This window comes from Tauraco erythrolophus, chromosome 2, assembly GCF_009769465.1.
Source record: "Tauraco erythrolophus isolate bTauEry1 chromosome 2, bTauEry1.pri, whole genome shotgun sequence".
NCBI classification, from domain to species: Eukaryota; Metazoa; Chordata; class Aves; order Musophagiformes; family Musophagidae; genus Tauraco; species Tauraco erythrolophus.
Genome location: NC_141466.1, coordinates 106516428 through 106534281, shown reverse-complemented (window position 1 = coordinate 106534281; position 17854 = coordinate 106516428). Strand labels below are relative to the sequence as shown.

The 17854-nt window shown below is 34.7% G+C and overlaps 1 protein-coding gene across 2 annotated transcripts in view; it reads right to left on the bottom strand.

Annotated features, from left to right (window-relative positions):
* Positions 1–1286, bottom strand: part of SYT14 (synaptotagmin 14) — a 55748-nt gene extending 54462 nt beyond the window's left edge. The window contains exon 1 of one of the 2 annotated variants that reach the window (XM_009982125.2): positions 1130–1286. In XM_009982125.2, coding sequence (XP_009980427.1) covers positions 1130–1241 — 112 coding nt within the window. In that variant the 5' untranslated portion in view covers positions 1242–1286. The remainder of the gene's footprint in view (positions 1–1129) is intronic. The other variant, XM_009982126.2, reaches the window with a different exon arrangement.
* Positions 1287–17854: the final 16568 nt, after the last annotated feature.

The following is a 17854-nucleotide window of genomic DNA, read 5'->3' as shown; positions in this document are numbered from 1 at the left end:
CAGCTTTGGTCTTTCCATTCAATATGCATTGAAAATAATAAGAAAGCAGCTAAGTAAATATCTTGAAATGAAGCCATGATCAACCAGCAAAACCATAGTCTTTCATCAACTGCAGCATCAACTGACCATAAAAAAATTTATTTTCAAAAATAAGACAGTGTGAGGTGCAAATACGATTTTTTTATTCTAACCTACAAAGAAGTTGTAAGACATTTAAATTATGTCCTTTCATCCATCAATGCCACACTAAAACAAGCTTTCAACATAGTAGCTCTACAAAAACATGCACTACGGAGACTTCTTCACCCCAAAATATTTGTTGACTTTTACATAAGGTAAGATATTTCAGAATATGAAGACTTGTTTCGTAGCAAAATGAAAGTAAAGATGACAAACTCAATTTCCAGGGAGAACATTTTCTGCCTCCAAGAAAATTTAAAATTAAAATTAAGCTGCACCTTTTAAAGTCGTAGAAGGGAAGACAACTTCTCAAACTTCCCATTCTGTTCTCCGGTGCCAATCTCTTCCTCTCAAGTCATCTAACAAAGCCCATTCAATTTCCACAGCCCAAAAGCAGAAAGGGGTTATTTTACCAACCCTCAATATCTTTTTTGAGGTCTAATTGTTTTTCATTTCGTATTATCCTTAAAGACCTTGTTCTATTAAAAAAGTTTAGAAAAAATTTGTTAGTCAGAGATCAGATGTCTTCAGTTTCTAATGTTTTACTTCAGAATTATTTTCCAGGTGAGTAAAGGCAAGACCTTCACCACAAGGCTGGTGAAGGATTTTAACAGGCTGAGTGAAAATGCAATAATCCCATTCACAAATTTAGAAGATTTAATTATACACAATTATAGAACATTTAAAATACGTTCAAGAGTATTCTCATAGTGCAAGAGAAGTACCTTCCCATAAGTAAATGTCAACTCTTTGGTTATACAGCTGTTGAATTTCTGTGGCTTGTGAATATAAGCTTCTTCCTTTCCATGTACTGCACAGTCACGGGAAATGTCAACACTGTGTGTTTTCATCACTTGAGTCAAGTGATTATTTGTGTATTTCTACACATCCTTGTAAAAAATGTGCATTCTTATAATTAAGTTTAGTACACTAAATTTCAGATACTTACAAAGTTTATCTTGTGAATTCTTTCTTGTAGTGTATCCTGAATCAAGATCTGGGAAACCACTAACATTTTCAAAGCACATCTTCTTATTAATATATAGGAAAAGTAGCAACATGAGAACAATGAACACCCCAACAGCAGACAGGAATCCAATTGCTTCAGGAGATACTAAAAGAAAGAGAGAGAAACACATTTTAAAAAGTCTTGTAAAAGTTTAACTCATGCAAGTTATATTTATCAGAATTGATGATTAATAAATACTACTAAAGTTCCAAACATATATGCAAGATATAACTGAAAACCTACCATTTAAATTTGAGTTAATGTTTGACACTGTTAAATTCCATCAGTTTCTTCTCTTCCAACCATCTTTTCAAAGAACAGAAAAGTATCTGGTCTTAATCTAAGGGAGGACTGACATTGACAGCAATAGGTTCTGCCCATGTACTGGATCCTATAACAGGATGAGGTCTCCACTGAAAACAGGTAGAAGATCAGTAGATGCCAAGGCTGATGATTTTTGATGGAACATCTGAGAGAGAGAGTACTGGAAGACAGCTAAGAGCATCCACCCTTCCTGGAAGTTTGGCAATCTGGATTCAGGACCAACTCTGAGATAGTGCTGCTCGAGAAAGATTACGCCCTTGCTGGTGAAGCCATTACACATAAAGGTATTTCCTGCCCTGGTATCTGTGCCACTTGCATATAAACCCAGAAAGAGCTAAGTGGAATAGAGATAAAGCATACTTAATCAAAACCAGGTAGAGGAAAAAAGGCTGAAGTAGACTGACAGGTCTTAGAAAGTATATAAAATAAAGACTATGCAATTAATATTAAGCAGATAGCGGAAAGGGAGCCTTCAGCAGCTTTTGCAAGGTAGAATATTGCAAATCCATCAGCACCTAAGTAACAACATCGGCAATACTGTTTAAGATCAAGAGTACCTAGGAAATCACAGAATCATAGAATGGTTTGGGTTGGAAGGGACCTCAAAGATCATCTAGTTCCAATCCCACTGCCACAGGCAGAGGCACCTTCTCCTAGATAAGGTTGCTCAAAGTCTCATCCAACCTGGCCTTGAACACTTCCAGGGATGGGGCACCCACAACTTCTCTGGGCAACCTGTTCCAGTGTTTCAACACCCTCAGTGGACAGTATTTCTTCCTTTATCTAATCTAAGTCTACCTTCTTTCAGTTTAAAGCCATTGTCCCTTGTCCTATCACCACATGCCCTTGCAAAAAGTCCCTCTCCAGCTTTCTTGTAAGCCCCCTTTAGGCACTGGAAGGCTGCTAGAAGGTCTCCCCAGGGCCTTCTCCTCTCCAGGCTGAACAACCCCAACTCTCTCAGCCTGTCTTCATAGGAGAGGTGCTCCAGCCCTCGGATCATCTTTGTAGCCCTCCTCTGGACTTGCTCCAACAGCTCCATGTCCTTCTTATGTCAGGGCCTCAGAGCTGAATGCAGTATTCCAGGTAGGGTCTCACAAGAGCAGAGGGGCAGAATCACCTCCCTCGACCTGCTGGCCACGCTTCTTTTGATGCAGCCCAGGATATGGTTGGCTTTCAGGGCTGCCAGCGCACATTGCCGGCCCATGTTGAACTTCTCATCAACCAACACCCCCAAGTCCTTTTCCTCAGGGCTGCTCTCAGTGGTTTTAGAAATACAAAATCTGGGAATGGATGTAGCAAATGGGACCGATGGGGAAAGAATAATTAAGGGACAACTTATTTATTCGAAAGGAGACTAGGCACAGAAAGGGATACAGAAAGGCCTAGAAATGTAAGAAATAACGAACAAGTTGTAAAAGCAGTTCAAGTACAAGAGAGGACAGATCTTTTGAAAGAAGGAGTGCAGATGCCCACCGACTATAACAAAGCTAACCTGCTTCATTAACCAAGGCTGTCAGGATATCAGAGGGAAGGAAACCCCATTGGACTCTCCACTGGGTCTACACCTGAAAGACTTCATGCAAGAAGTTAGAGGTTGACAGAATTGCAAATTTGTTACTAAATGATGTGGGAGGTTAAAGTGAAGGGTTACAGAACTGTAATTCAATATTTGGATGCAATTTATAAGAACAAAGTGATAGAATTGTAACTCAATAATTGTGTGCAATTAGCAATAGTGTAAAGAGTTATAGAACCGTGATTGATAGTCGTATGTTTATTAGTTAATTAATCTGTTCATGGGTTTATCAGTAGCGTGCTGACCAATTTATAAACATTATAGCCTCTTACATTAGTTATGTCTCAAACCTGCATTCTAAAGAGGGAGAGTAAGACTCTGATGTAACAGACACCTTAACACTCAAGAGTGTTTTCCATGGCCTCAACACACAGAGGTGCATCTTTCAGTCCTGAACACGGCTGCACTCATCTGCATGAAAGCTAAGATTTCACATATCCCTTTCTTCCTGCTGTTTCTCTAGACTCTTATGTGCCTCTCTACTCAGTATCATAAATTGCATTCTCAGGGGTTAAATTTTTTCTATTTATAGAAGATTTATCAAGATTTATCAGATTTATGAATTCCCTTCACCAAGGTCTTGGTACTCACTTTAGGAGTATAATGCTATGTGGTAACATCTTTCAATATGTAAAAAGGAGCAGGATTAAAGAAAAGTTGGCAATAGACACTGCATTCTCAGAAATACAATACAAAAAGGGAAGAGGCAACAGTCAGAAGTAGGAACAAGGAAAATTTCAGTTAGAGATGAGGTGAAAAAATTCCAGAATAAGAAGGGTTAAGCTCTGGAACAGATTGCCAGATCTACAGTCAGATGTAGAATCCAACTGCAATGTTACCCCTGCTTTGAGCAAGGGCCTGAACTGCAAATTACTTTCCCAGGAGTCTTCCAAATTAAATTATTCTCTGAGTCTACATATGCCCTTTGTAAATCTGGGCTCATATAAGTGCTGACTGAGAAATACACACAGTTCCACACCCTCCTCTGTCTGTTTTGGGGGCATTATTTCTGGGATGATAGGGAAGATTTGTGTTTGTGGTGCTGTCTTTAAATAATTATATAGTCGTGTTTTAAAAGACCAAAAATGAAAGATCAAAAGAAATACATCTTACACTATCTAAAAGGAATAGGTCAGCTTTGCACTTCTATTTCGCGCTGGACATCTAGACCTATCTGAAATTGTGAAAATAATTTTTGTTCCACTTTTTACCTCTGACCAGAATAAATCACATAACACTATGCCTAGAACCCTGAAAGTTTTCACAAGAAAAGGAACCTGTCAATAGCTTCGAATCACCCATCCTGACAAAATTATCAAAGAAATTCCAGAATGACAACCAAAGAAATCCCAAACGAATGAAACAGAAACCTGATTAGACTGGAATGTCTACTGAGTCAATGTCAAACTTGAGCAAAATTTTTTCATGTTTTACTAGATCATACCCAGAAAGTTGGGAAAAACAGGAGAAACACTCAACTGCATTAAGTAAGGAACACTGTCTTTTGAAGGACTGAAGGCAAAACAAAAATAATTTGCAGTCTTCAAAATCTGACCTTCACATTCCAACCCACTAAAGTCCAAGACAGAACAAGAAATTAAGAACACAGTAAAACTGCTTAATAGAGCCAGGAAAAAAAACCAAACCAAAACAAAACACAACAGTGCAACATGGAGGCACACGTATGTATTATTTTCAATTTCAGACACTACAACAGAAATACAAAGATGCATATAGTTATGAAGTTCCTCATCAGTCCTTCAGGATGAGAGGCCCTGCTGCATCAAGCCAAGCAACAAGGTGAGAAAAGTGGAGTTCTATTCCAGACCAGAGAGGAAAGGAATCTAAAACTTTTTTAAAATATTTTCATTATCACAAACAAATTGAAAAAGAAATTCCTTTGTTTATGAAAGATCTTGGCTGCACATCCTACTAAGATTAGCTGACATTCGCTTCAGAAGTCTGTTTAGAGTTGCCCATAATTTAATTGAAATCACTTGTTATAGTTGAAACTTATGGCAACTGCCTCATACTGAGGAGTGTTTTTACGTTTTTAAGTTTAAAAAAAAAAAAGTTAAGCCATGACAAAGAATGAGCTGAAGAAAAAAAAAATATATATATATATATCACTGTAGTGGTGACTAATTATTCTTCTTAAAAGCCCTAGTGTTCCCTGATTTAGGGCAAGGAAAATTTTGCATGTGTCAGGTGTTCATTTATCATGTGCCAGGTGTCCATTTACCATTTTCATAGAATCTTTCTAATTACAGGAAAGCTCTGAGACTTGACAGAAGTCTCAGTTTGTGTATACTCATTTTTGACCTCAAAGATTAACAGATGAAATCTCCCAAGCTTCTGCTGGCAGTAGGCAAGCTCCCTCACCTCCCAAGACTGCATATGGATAACTGAGAATATCTAGGGCTACTGGAACAACATCCAGTTTTCTTTGAATTACTGATCCTGACTCAAACAAGACTAGAGACTGGGCCAAGAGCAGAAAATCTTCATTCTTCAATAACTTCCAGTTCTAACATCTATCAAAAACAGAGGAAGTGGCAGAAAGGCAGGAAGAAGAAACTGGACCAACAGAAGTGAGAGTGAAGTGGAAGGTGGCAATTAGGTACAAGTTAATGATGTCCAGTGAGGAAATGGAAGTATGAGTTATGAAGAAGGTGCAACATCGGGATGGAGTATGCAGAACAAGTTGGAAAGTGAAGAGAAGGCAGAAAAAGAAGACAAATTAGAAAGACTAGACAGATGAAGAATATGAAACCACAGAAATTTATCTATGAGGGTAATTGCTCTATTATTGGAGCAGGGTGTCCTAAGCAACTTTGCCTGAATTCAGTGTCAACACTGCTCTGAGCAGCAGATCAAACTGAATTCCAATCGTTCTACGATTCACAATAAGGAACAATGAATGTTTCCTTTTAATAGGACAGATTAGTTGTGCAACACCTTCTGAGAAAAGTGCACTTTCAAGTATTTCACATTTGATCTTCTAAAACTGCAGGTTTAAAATTTTATTTATTTGGGTTTTTTATTTATTCTCACATTGTTCAGCAATCAAAGCTGCTTTGATTCATCAAAACATGGGCTCAAGGAACTTAACCACAACCTAAATGTAACTAGAAAACAGAATGCTTTTGGGTTTTTCTCAAGTACTTCCTGGATACTAAGTAGTTAAAAAGGCATTGTATGCAAACCGCATAGTTCTCTGTGGAAACACAGTATCTGATGACATCTTTCTGGAGTGAAGAAAAAAAAACATATTGGCTGATACCTTTCAAAAAGAATGAAACTTTAGCTGCAGCAAGACTAATTAATTATTTATGTAATTCAGTATGAACATAAGACTTGAAAATTATATTTCCGTATCAATTTGCACCCATGTGAAGAATCTTAGAATGCTTGTTCACAGATGAAGTATATTACCAAGTTCAAATTGTTTAATGTATTACCATTACAAAGCCAGAAAAAAAAATACAACCAACAGATAAAATTGTACTTCAATTTTCCACGTGTAAATGTGTACAGATTCCCATCTATGAATAAAGGTTTTATACATCACATTAATCCTTCAATTACTTTCTCTTAGTTGAAGTGTCAAGTAGTTATACCTTGTGGACAGAAAAAAAAAAATATATACTTTTTTGCATATAAAAGACATCTGTGCCACATTCAGGACCACAATTATTTTGATTCAAAACACATTGTCGTAAATTCTGATTGGTTTGGGCATTAATTGTACCATGAAAAGCATTTTAAAAACTCTCAGAGGTTCCCAGTGGTTTCTTCTACAGTCACAAACCAGTAGAAAGGCAATACGTTCTCAATAGTTATATTTCAAATTCAAATGTCCTACTTACATAAAATTCATAATTATCCTCACTTCTTAAGAAAAACAACAATGTATGTTTGAAATCATAATAATATAATAAAGTTTCAGAAATACTAAAATAACAAACATCTTACTACAAAGTTATTAAGACTAATTGAATTCCTGGCTATGGAAATGGCATAGAAAGTTATACTCATTACAGGAGTATTACAATAACACCACTTTAATTTACTTTTACTATTATCATCACTAGAATTAGAATTATTAGAACACAGAAACTTACCATCTCTTCATCTTAAACATCAAATTAGTGTCTCTTTCTCAAATAATAACTTCCCTGTTATTAAACAATTTTTCTTTTCCAAAAATGTTTCAAACTCTTCAGGAAATAATGACATTTTTAAACAAATATCACCAAAACAACAGAAATCCTCAGACATATTAAAACCCATTTAAGGTTTTTAATATTAAATTTTAAAGTAGTTATTTTTTTTTAATATGTATCTACTGCCTCCCATTCTATTTAATATCCAGTCAATTATTTAGGGAGCTCTTGCACTCCTCATCATACTGCTTGCTTAGCTAGTAACGTACAAAGCACATAGTTATCTTAGTGATGTTTTAATTATTCATTTACAAAGGCAATACTATCTCTTCTGTGCACAAATTAAGTAACTAGAGGTATGACCCAAAGAACCTCAATTACCTTAAAGATCCTAGCACAAAAACATTTGAAATGAAAAATGTAAGCTTGTTTTGAATTTATAATACGTTTTATTCGCGTTATTTTTTTTACAATTTGGTCTAAGATATTTTAGTGTTTAAAGTTATTTTAAATAAACAGGATTGTTGTTTTGTATTTAGTCCTAGAAAATAATTATTTATTGTTACCAGTTTTTTACACCATTACATCTTGACATTACATTAAAATAACCTGCACGGTTCAGCTCAAAAATATTTTCATTCAAACACTATTCACTGCTGCTTGTCACTTCATACCAACTTTCTGATTTGCATGAGAAATTAACATATTTTCAGAAAGGTGAACAAGTTACTGAACCGCAAAATAAGAGTCATGCCTTGATTGTCTTTTCTCCATGCTTGATTTTTTTTTTTTACTTCCAAACAGCACATATTTATTTCTCACAGACAACTCATGTCATAATGGAAAAAATCAACCAAACAAAACCTTCTACACCTCCAAGTCAGCTCAGAAGTAAAACACTTTGGACTGACTGATTATCAACAGGAATAAGAACTGTACTTTCGTATGTATCAGTTTACACATCAGTATTTTTTTCTTTTATGGGTAATTACATCGGACAGTATGTTCTCTAAAAGCAAGTAACTGAACTTGAAGGCTAACTAAGATTTTGTGCTCCTTCTAAACAGCTTTTCTTTGACAAGGTAAACTTGATACATAAAATTTTACAGTAATTTAGCAGAATTATTATCTTCCTCTTTGCTGGAGTAGTTGAAGAAGCAATCCCAACTGAATAGAACCTAGTTTATCTAGATAAAGTGCTTCACCTACAAGGGGCAATATTTTAACCAGTGTTGTGCTAGAACACTTAAAAAAATGAATTCCTGACTACCTGCACTTTTTTTTACAAAAAAGATAAACTCTATGTGGCAGCTGACACGACTGTTAGAATGCTTTCCCATATAAAAAACAGAAGCAACTTAACCACAAAAATCAACTAGCTGATGTTTCTGCTAAAAATCAATGACAGACAATGAACTTGGAATTCTCTCTAAACATTTTAGTAAATATGTCAAAAGACAAAATTCCAAATGTATTTCCTATGCTTCCTGTTTTATTTTATATTTACCTTTCTTCTTTCTATCATAAAAACATTAGAACTATGTAATTCCTTTCTACAAATTTATCTATTTCTTTTATCTTTTGCTAAAGCAATCATCAGGAAAAGTATTTTAGCTTTTCTTTTATTTTTTGCTAAAGCAATCATCAGGAAAAGTATTTTAGCTCTACTCAAAATGTGCAATTCAATCTTATCTATTAATGTTTTTAATTTTTTACCTACATTTAGATAACATTAAAACTTAAATTTCTGTGTATAAAGATGCTGCTCCCTTCAACTCAAACTTGTATTTTGCCTCTTCTCTGCAGCACAGACTTCTTAACTTAGCCCCCTACTAATGGTGACATGTTTTTCCCTATGTGTTTGTTTCTCCTGCATCTTGCACTTTGTTATACAGTAAGTTTACACACTCTCCGGTACAAATTACAAGCACGTGCAACATGAGCTACCTGTATTTCAACACTTTCAATATCTATATCCCGTATGTTACCCTGAGTGTCATGCAAATTTAAATGAACATAAACATGAAGTGACAATTGAATTTCAAGGCAGAACTGAAAAGAGCATTTCCTAAATAAGAAAATTATTAACAATTTTTAGTAACATGAACCTTTCAGAAGTTTTGAAAAACTGACAGAATAAAATCAGGATGAAAGTGCTTATTTAACTTTCTATTTGGAATAACAACGCCCTTTAAAAATTCTATTTATAAACCTTTAAAATTAATACTGGGGAAAACAGAAAACTGACATTATCTAAAGTGATATATGATGTGATTTAAAGGTTAATTTATAAAAAATGTCACACAACTAACATCAATTAAAAAATAAATGTGCCTCTCCACACACACACACACACAAAAATACTGGAACTACTGTATCACAACTGCTACACTAGTCCAACTCCAGTGTCACTTTTATTCCAGTGGAAATTATCAGGAATAACAGCAACTTTTTCATCATTTGGTTTATGTCACTTCACGCTGGCTGAAGGATAATCTGCATTGCTACAGAGATAAATCTGAACTTTTTCTTCCCCCTCTTGTTTTCTTAAATCTAATTAGAAGGACTAATAAGAAAAAACACATTTTAACATCAAGGTTCCAGGACTTCCTTCACACAGGAAGAAAGTCTAGAATGCATTTAAATTTAAAAATTCAATTTATTTAATTTTATTATGAGCAATTAAATTCCTTGACTAAATATTTACATGAAACAGAGGTCAATACACTTCATAAATTATAGTCTGTGTTAAAAAGGTCTTGGTTCAGCAAGTTAACTAATCACATGCTTAACTGCACAAAAATACTTGTATCAACTCTAGCACTGGCTCTGCAGTCTTTCATCTAGAGAACTCCTTTCCCTTTCTTTTAAAATAGCATGCTGAAACTGTCTTTTGGAGATAAATTTAATTATATGAAAAAGAGGACCCCAGGCTTCAAAATATCACTGATTTAAGAAAGAATTTAGGAATAACAGAAGCCATATTCCGAAATGGATTTAAACTTTTGACATAAATATTATAATTCCTAAATCCTTATGGGCTGAGGAAGTTGTCAGCCTGCCACCCCTGCTGATTTACCAGTCTCTCAATGTTTTTTCTCTCTAATAGGGAATTCATCTCCTATTAAGTAGTATCTCACAACAGAAATCTCTGAAAAGAAATTGTGAAGTAAACTCCGCATTGCTACTTAGAATAGACATAGATCATGGAATCATCTTGATTCTCTCCAAATCCTAATAATCTCTTGCAATTACACAGCGTATTACACGACTATTCTTCACGCAGTGGGTAAGAGAACAGCAGTGATTACAGGTTTTTTATGGCACTCTCAAATAGTACTCCCAGTGCAAAAGTATTCAAATCCTGCAGGGGTCTAGAGGCTTGCAGTTTAAAAGTTCATAGCTACTACAAAGCAACTCTCCACTACTGGGGAAAAAAACCTATGAAATAAAAAATCTTTTAAAAACACATTTTTCCTATCAGCCACTACAATTAACAACAAAGCGTGAGACATCCAGGATCTTGATTTATGAACAGCACAGTGATTAACTAGGATAGACAGCAAAGTACTGTGCAGTAAAAATGAGAATATTAACATTTTATTAACATTTTAAATGAAGAAATGCCAAGGTTTGGATATAGCAAAGTTCTTACACACAAAACTTGCTACAGAAGAAAAGGTAGTGCAATAGTTGGAGTTAAGTGACCCCAGTAGATGCTGCTTTCTAGAAGACTCCAAATACAGGAGAACACACAGAAACATAACTTTGCCTCCTGTATGACCATCAATAATCTTAACGAAAAATATTTACTTCATATTAAATTTTCTCTAGTTCAAAATGTATAAATACAGATTAGTTTTCCAACAGAGTGCAAAATTTAGTATATATTCTGATGTTAATTCTAATATTATTACTTTCATTTTTTTAATAAGTAGCCAAATTTTTATAATAACTCTCACATCTATTTAGTTTAGTATTAATGGGAGAAAGGACATAAAATTTCTTCTAGCCTGGAAAAAAAATATATGTTCATCTATTTAAAATTAACTAGTGCACAATTATGAACAGATAATTACTATTTTCTGGTATATTATAAAAGTATCTTTAATTGTGTATACTTTTTAATACAGAATTTTTATTTCTATCTCTGTAAAAAGAGAAAATGCACTGTACTTTGTACTATCCAAACCTGAACCCTTAAATGAGTAAAAACAACATATATTTGTAATGTTTTAAATTAATGTGAGGTTATCTAATTCAAAGAAATTTGCTATCATCTGTGGCATCGCTTTTCTCTTGACGAGGAACAATAAGTTCTACCAACTGGATGAGAGCAGAAAGGGGAAAAATTATTTTGCTTCTTTTTCAGAGGCACTTACTTAGTATAGATATCATAAAACTTGTAATATAATTTGAATATCAGATGCAGATGACTTTTAATAAAATAATCTTTCTACTTGTAAAATGAAACTCATGAATGAATATTATTTTTTTCCATTTGAATTAAATGCAGTTCACAACTTATCCTTCGGATACATGCAAATGGATAAGGATAGTTGACCAGAACATTAAAGAGGACACAGTTCTTCTTAAAATATACTTCTGACAAAACAAAAATTCATACCTTCTTATCTTTTCAAAATTATTATTAAAAGTGACATTTTCCATTGTCAGCCCAAGACATTGTCTTTTTGCAACTTTTCTTTTGCATATTAAAGAGCGCTTCTGTTCCATTATTAGTCACAAAGGCAGTTTGCTGAATAATTTCCTTTGTTTGCGCGACTGCCACAACAATAGAAAGAAAAGAACACCCTGCAAAAGAAAAAAGGGCCTAAAAAATAATTTTTAAAAATCTGTGCAACTCAGACCTTACTCAGATACTCAACCTGCATTTCCATGAATTAAATACAAAATACATTGCTGAGTTAGACATATTACTTTGCATTACTTCAGAAACACACAAATGAACAATGAAAGGTGAAAGAGACCTAAAAATAATATGGCCATGCATTTTCTGCTTTAATGTCACTTCCCTGTCGTACAGTATTATAACATCAGAATATATTAGAGAGGGGTTTTCTTCAGTTACAGCTTGATATTGTAAACACTCATCACAAACCTGTCTCGTCTGTACAAACAGAACCTGAAAACAGTCTTAATTAAAATATTAGTACCTCTAACAACAGCCAATTGCTAGTTAGACTAGCAGCCTAGTCTACAGTGCACTACACAGTCAAAAAAGATACATTTTTCTGAAGACTGATCTTAAGTTCTCTGAATTCTTTTATGTCCATAGTAAATAATCAAAGGAAAAATTAACATAACTCTCATGACTCTCCCAAAAACATCTGTGTTAGGAAAATAGCCAGCAAAACGGCAAACCTTTAATTTCAGAAAAACCCTGTCACCTCCTTCTGCTGTCAAGAACCCTATGTGACTAGATGAAACGACAGTCACTACTAACTGACTTTAGTTAGTCACTACTAACTAAACTAAGCAGGACTCTTCTTTCCTTAGCTAGCCTTCAATTTGTACTGTGAGACAAGAAGTAAGAATTTAAATATATATATGTACATAAAATAAACTTGCATTAAATAATAGAAGTAAACAAGAAGTTCATTTATAATAAAAGCAAAAATATGGTTTTCTTTTTTCCATTTTCCAGAATTCAACAATACGTAAATACAAAACTGCACAAACAGCTCAACCGCATAGCTATGCCAAACACAGGAGTCACAAGTTTCAGTGCTGTATTATCAAACTTCGGTAATAATTGATCATACTTCTTTAAAGTTCTTTTCTGCAGCTGGAAAGTGACTTATTCTATATTTTGCCAGTATTAGATGGCATATAACTGACACAAAATAAGCATATTTTCAGGACACAGACATCCTACATTTATGCATTTAAAAGAAATCTCTATTTAAAAATATATACAAAATAGGCTTTGCTGGAAAGCCTTAAAAACTATCAGTCATCTTACTCCTGATTAGCTCTTTGCAGATTCTTCCCAAAAATGCATGAATCTGCTAAAAGGAAACCGAACAAGCAAAACACTAGAAAAGTACTGTAGTACTTCTTGTGCAGACTGCAAGTGGACCCACCACAGTCTATCTTGGGCAACTATGAAGCTATAACAACATAATGTGACATGGGAGCAGGCCATAACCTCTGGTTAGTAAATTTGAGTTCTGTATTGGTACCATGTTTACACAAGAATTCAGGTAATCTCAGCTATTCAATAAGCATAAAACTGGTACTTTCAAATCTTTGAGTCTTAGAAAGCTAAAGATAAATCTACAAACCAGATTAGTTTTATTTATTTCAGTGGAAGCATTGTTAACATCAAAGATGCTTTAATGATGCTTTGAAATGAAAATGCAATTGTTTGCAGTCCCAGTACTGATGCCTAGAGTATGTAAAAAATTGAAGCTAACAAACATGAGAAAAAAAAAAAAAACACCTCTGTGGTTTTGGCTAATTTGAGAAATGTAAAACTTTGGAAAAAAAAAAAAAGAAAGAAAGAAAAGTGAAGTTTCAAATTATTTTCACCGTAAGAGCTGAATATTCTTAGAGTAGGCATTTCCTTTTTAAGCTTTGGGTTTTGTTTTTACAGTTATGCCTTCATATATAGATACAAAGTTTTCATTAAATAATTTGAGCTAAACGGTGTGGTCGCACATAGCCTTGCAGATCTTTCTGGTCCCTTCCCACATTTCATCATCTGATACTCCAAGGTTCCTATTTTCCTAGCAAAAAACGAATGGGTAGGCAAGAAAAAGACCATTTAGGAACGTGTTACTTTGCTAACCAGAAAGAAAATTAATCACCAGCAACAGGTGTTCTTCAAATTGTATAATCCCCACATAAATTCTAATTACACTCCATCACTTGAAACCGGAAAGTTTTTCTTTGCATTATTCATAGAAGACACACGATTGCTTACTTGCTTTTGCCTTTTACCTATTCAGGGCTAATAAGATGGAACATCGCTGTTTATCAGATTAGTTACTTCTCAACAACATACTTGGAAGGACTAGGAGAAAGACAGACAAGCAAAGCACAGTTGTACACTGGACATCTCTAAGAACTCTAGTTACTTACGCTGGCTATTTACTACTCATCTTTCTTTCAGAGGTTTCACACGGGCACTTTAACTACAGTCACAGTTACCTGCTGTCACCTGGCAGAAAGCATCGGAAGTTCTCAGGCAAACAGCAAATGCAGAACCATTTTGTCAAACATGGCACCAACTCTCAAAGCCTCGTAGACAGCATTTGATGAAAATGAGTGAATGAATGCTAGGAATGCCAGGGTGTACTCTCCCAGTGCCACAGCCACACAGACACCAGTGCAAAAGGAGAGGGGGGCAGTGCAAACTTAACTAGCACCAGACAACTACAGGGCATTATCCATGTGTCAATGTGAATACTTTTATTTGTCCATCAAACTTCCACAGTGAGCACATGGACCAAAAAAGGCTTGGCTTTCATGGCACAGCAAGAGATGGTGAAGGGGAAAACCTCTATGCCACAAAACTTTTCAAATCGATCCTGTATAAGCTTGAAAAGAGTACCCAGTCGCATTAAGGACAGAGCTGGAAGGTCTGATCTGACCAGCTCCAGACTGCTAAGAGCCAGGAATTCACAGTTTGGAAACACTTTCCTATTCTGAGGAAATCAATATGGATCTTGAGCACGCACTCTGATCCTGGTAAACAAGTAGGTCTGGACAACTGGCAAATAAAGTAATCCTTAAGAGCCTGGGCATTAATCAGACAATAAAAACATCTTGAATGGGTTATCAGATGATGTACAGTCTTAGATAAAGTAACCAAAACACTACACAACTGGAAGATTTGTAGTATGGTGGTAAGCACCTTCTGCTACAACTCAAGCAGGAAGAGAGGACAAACAAGAATGCACCTGCTTCTCAAACTGCAAGGACAAATTTGTCTGTAACATGGCTGGGCATAGGGGAACGTGAGGTTAGAATACATGTGGAAACTCGTATGGAGAAAAAAGGAATCCAACATATTGCAGGTATAAATGGCACTAAGAAGATACTTCTTCAATTACGCTTACCCTTAGGCTAATTTATAAACACCAATGCTAAAACATAGGTTCCATGCAACATTTATTAAAAAAATATGTTTACAATATCATATCCATGACAAGTGGAGCTTAGAATCTAACGTTCAAACATAACATAGAACCTTAAAAAAAAAATGCACATCTTTTCAATTTAGCTTCCCAGCAATAACATTAAATACCATACTGCACCACCCTCAAGAATGCAGAACAATTATTTTTCCTAAAATCACTACAGTACCCTGAAATAAATAGGGATTAGCAAGATTAATAGATTTTGAAATTTTATCAGTAGGCTTCTTGAGCTTCCAATGAGTTTCATAATTCAGAAAGAAAAACAGAGCCTATTACAGAAGAAATACAGAGCACTGTGTGTACCGACTGATCCATCAACGGAAAAGCAAAGACAGCAATAAAGAAGTTTTTATTAAAAAAACCCAAAACAAAACAAGAAAAAACCCCACCAAAATATAAAAAGGAAAAAGTAATCTCCTTCCCAAAATGAGTACGAAGTAATAAAAACAAAAATAAAAGTTCACAGTTTTAAAAAGCAGAAAATTGTTTTTAATTACAGTACTGTCAAATCACACATGACACTCAATTATTCTATTAATAGACCTTTGGAAAAGATGACTTGTGGTCATAAAGCTATTTTTCACCCCAGTAGACTTAATTCTGAGGTTAGCAGACACTAAGTAAATGTTTAAAATAACCCTAATTTTACTAAAACCTTTAAGTGAATGCAATGGAAACCAAGCTCTAGCCAGAGGCCAAACAAAATTTCTTCCTACCAAGCAGGATGTGGTTTGAAAATACTACTGAGCCAGTCAAACACTTAATTGTCAAAAGTCTTGCAGTCCTCCTCCTCTCCCACCACACTTCCTTACTTCTTTCACTTTGAAAGCACTGAGACTCTTCTGACCTACTAGTGAGTCAACGCGAGGAGCTAATCCTTGAAGGAACTTTTTTTTTTTGTGAAGATTAGCTTTCAGATCAGAACACAGAGATTCAAAAGCAATGCTGCAGAAAGGAGTGCGGGGCTGGCAAAAGGGACAGAAACCAGAACTGTATCGAGCCATTAGATCAGCTGAGCTGTACTCTCGAACTCCAACTCCAGCCATTGTAACTCGGCTTTAAATCTATAAATATCCTCTCTTGAGCACAGCCCTGTTTCATGCTCTAGCAATTACTGGCTTCACTACTGATACAGTTGTTTTCAAAGAAGTTTGAGTCATTAGGGTCTCACTGAAAACACAGGTAGAGATTGCCAGTCCATTATATCAGTTGTTTAAAATACCGTCACAACTTTCTATTAATACTAAAAATCAAATCATCTAGAAAAATTGGACATGGCAAAGATCAAAGTTTTTATGGTTTCCTATCACAGCTGAACAATATTAACAACTTCCATGGAACTTAGTGAATATTGGAAGAGCGCATTTTTCTTTCTTGAGAAAATTCAAATTTTATTTTGAAATTTTACTTTTTTTTTCTCTTTTTTTTTAATGGACAGCGTCAGCATCAAAAGATTTTGCAACATAAAGATGCAACATGAAGATCCAGAAAACGCAAGATCATAACATTAGGTAGCAGATTACTCACCAGTACTATTGACAAGAAAGAAGTTCACTTTCACAAATTATTGCTTACCTTTTCTAATGCAGATTAGCTCATGTACACCGCAGGTTCGTTCTCCACCTATGTGGAAATAAATAATTAGAAAATATTAACAAGTAAAATGTATTTGACTTCTTGGTAAGGCTTATACACAGTGCAAAAGAAAAAGCTGTAAAACCACATTAATTAATAAAAATGCAAAAGATTGATTTAACAAGTTTTCAATTTATATACATGATGTCCTTTGGAGAAAACAATAAATATACCTTTGGCTTAATATTGCCAATGATGGTGCAGTTTGAAGAGTTTTACACAGAATTCATACCGATAAAATTACAGACACAAGTAAATTAACTGAAGCCACAATAATATTTCCCAAGTATAAAACATACTTTCCTGTTCTGAGGGAACTACCATCTACAGAAGAATTCTCAAAGTAGCAAAAATATTTGTAACATAATAGAATGCCAAAATAATGTTATGATTATCTTTCATAGTAAAAAAAGAGAAAGCCTGTTACTAACGGCTGGATTTACCTGAAATTTCTCCTTAAAATTTTTTTTTTTAATTGAAAAAACAGCTGTACAGAATTCGGGACACTTATATGAGAATAACAAAATTGTTGCTAGAAATATTAAGCTTCAGTTTACATTTTAATAAAAAAAAAAATTTAATATTGAATTATAACAGTAAACAAAACACCAACATAATATACCTAATGAGGACAATGAAGGAATCCACAAAGCAAGGAGAATACATTCCGTCAACCATGTGGAAAGAGGAAGGCATGATACAGGGACAGGACATGAAACAAGCTATTGCTAAGCCTTGTAGGAGGTGGAACGGGCAGTTACAAACTGTTGCAGACATCCTTTTAATGGTAACTAGA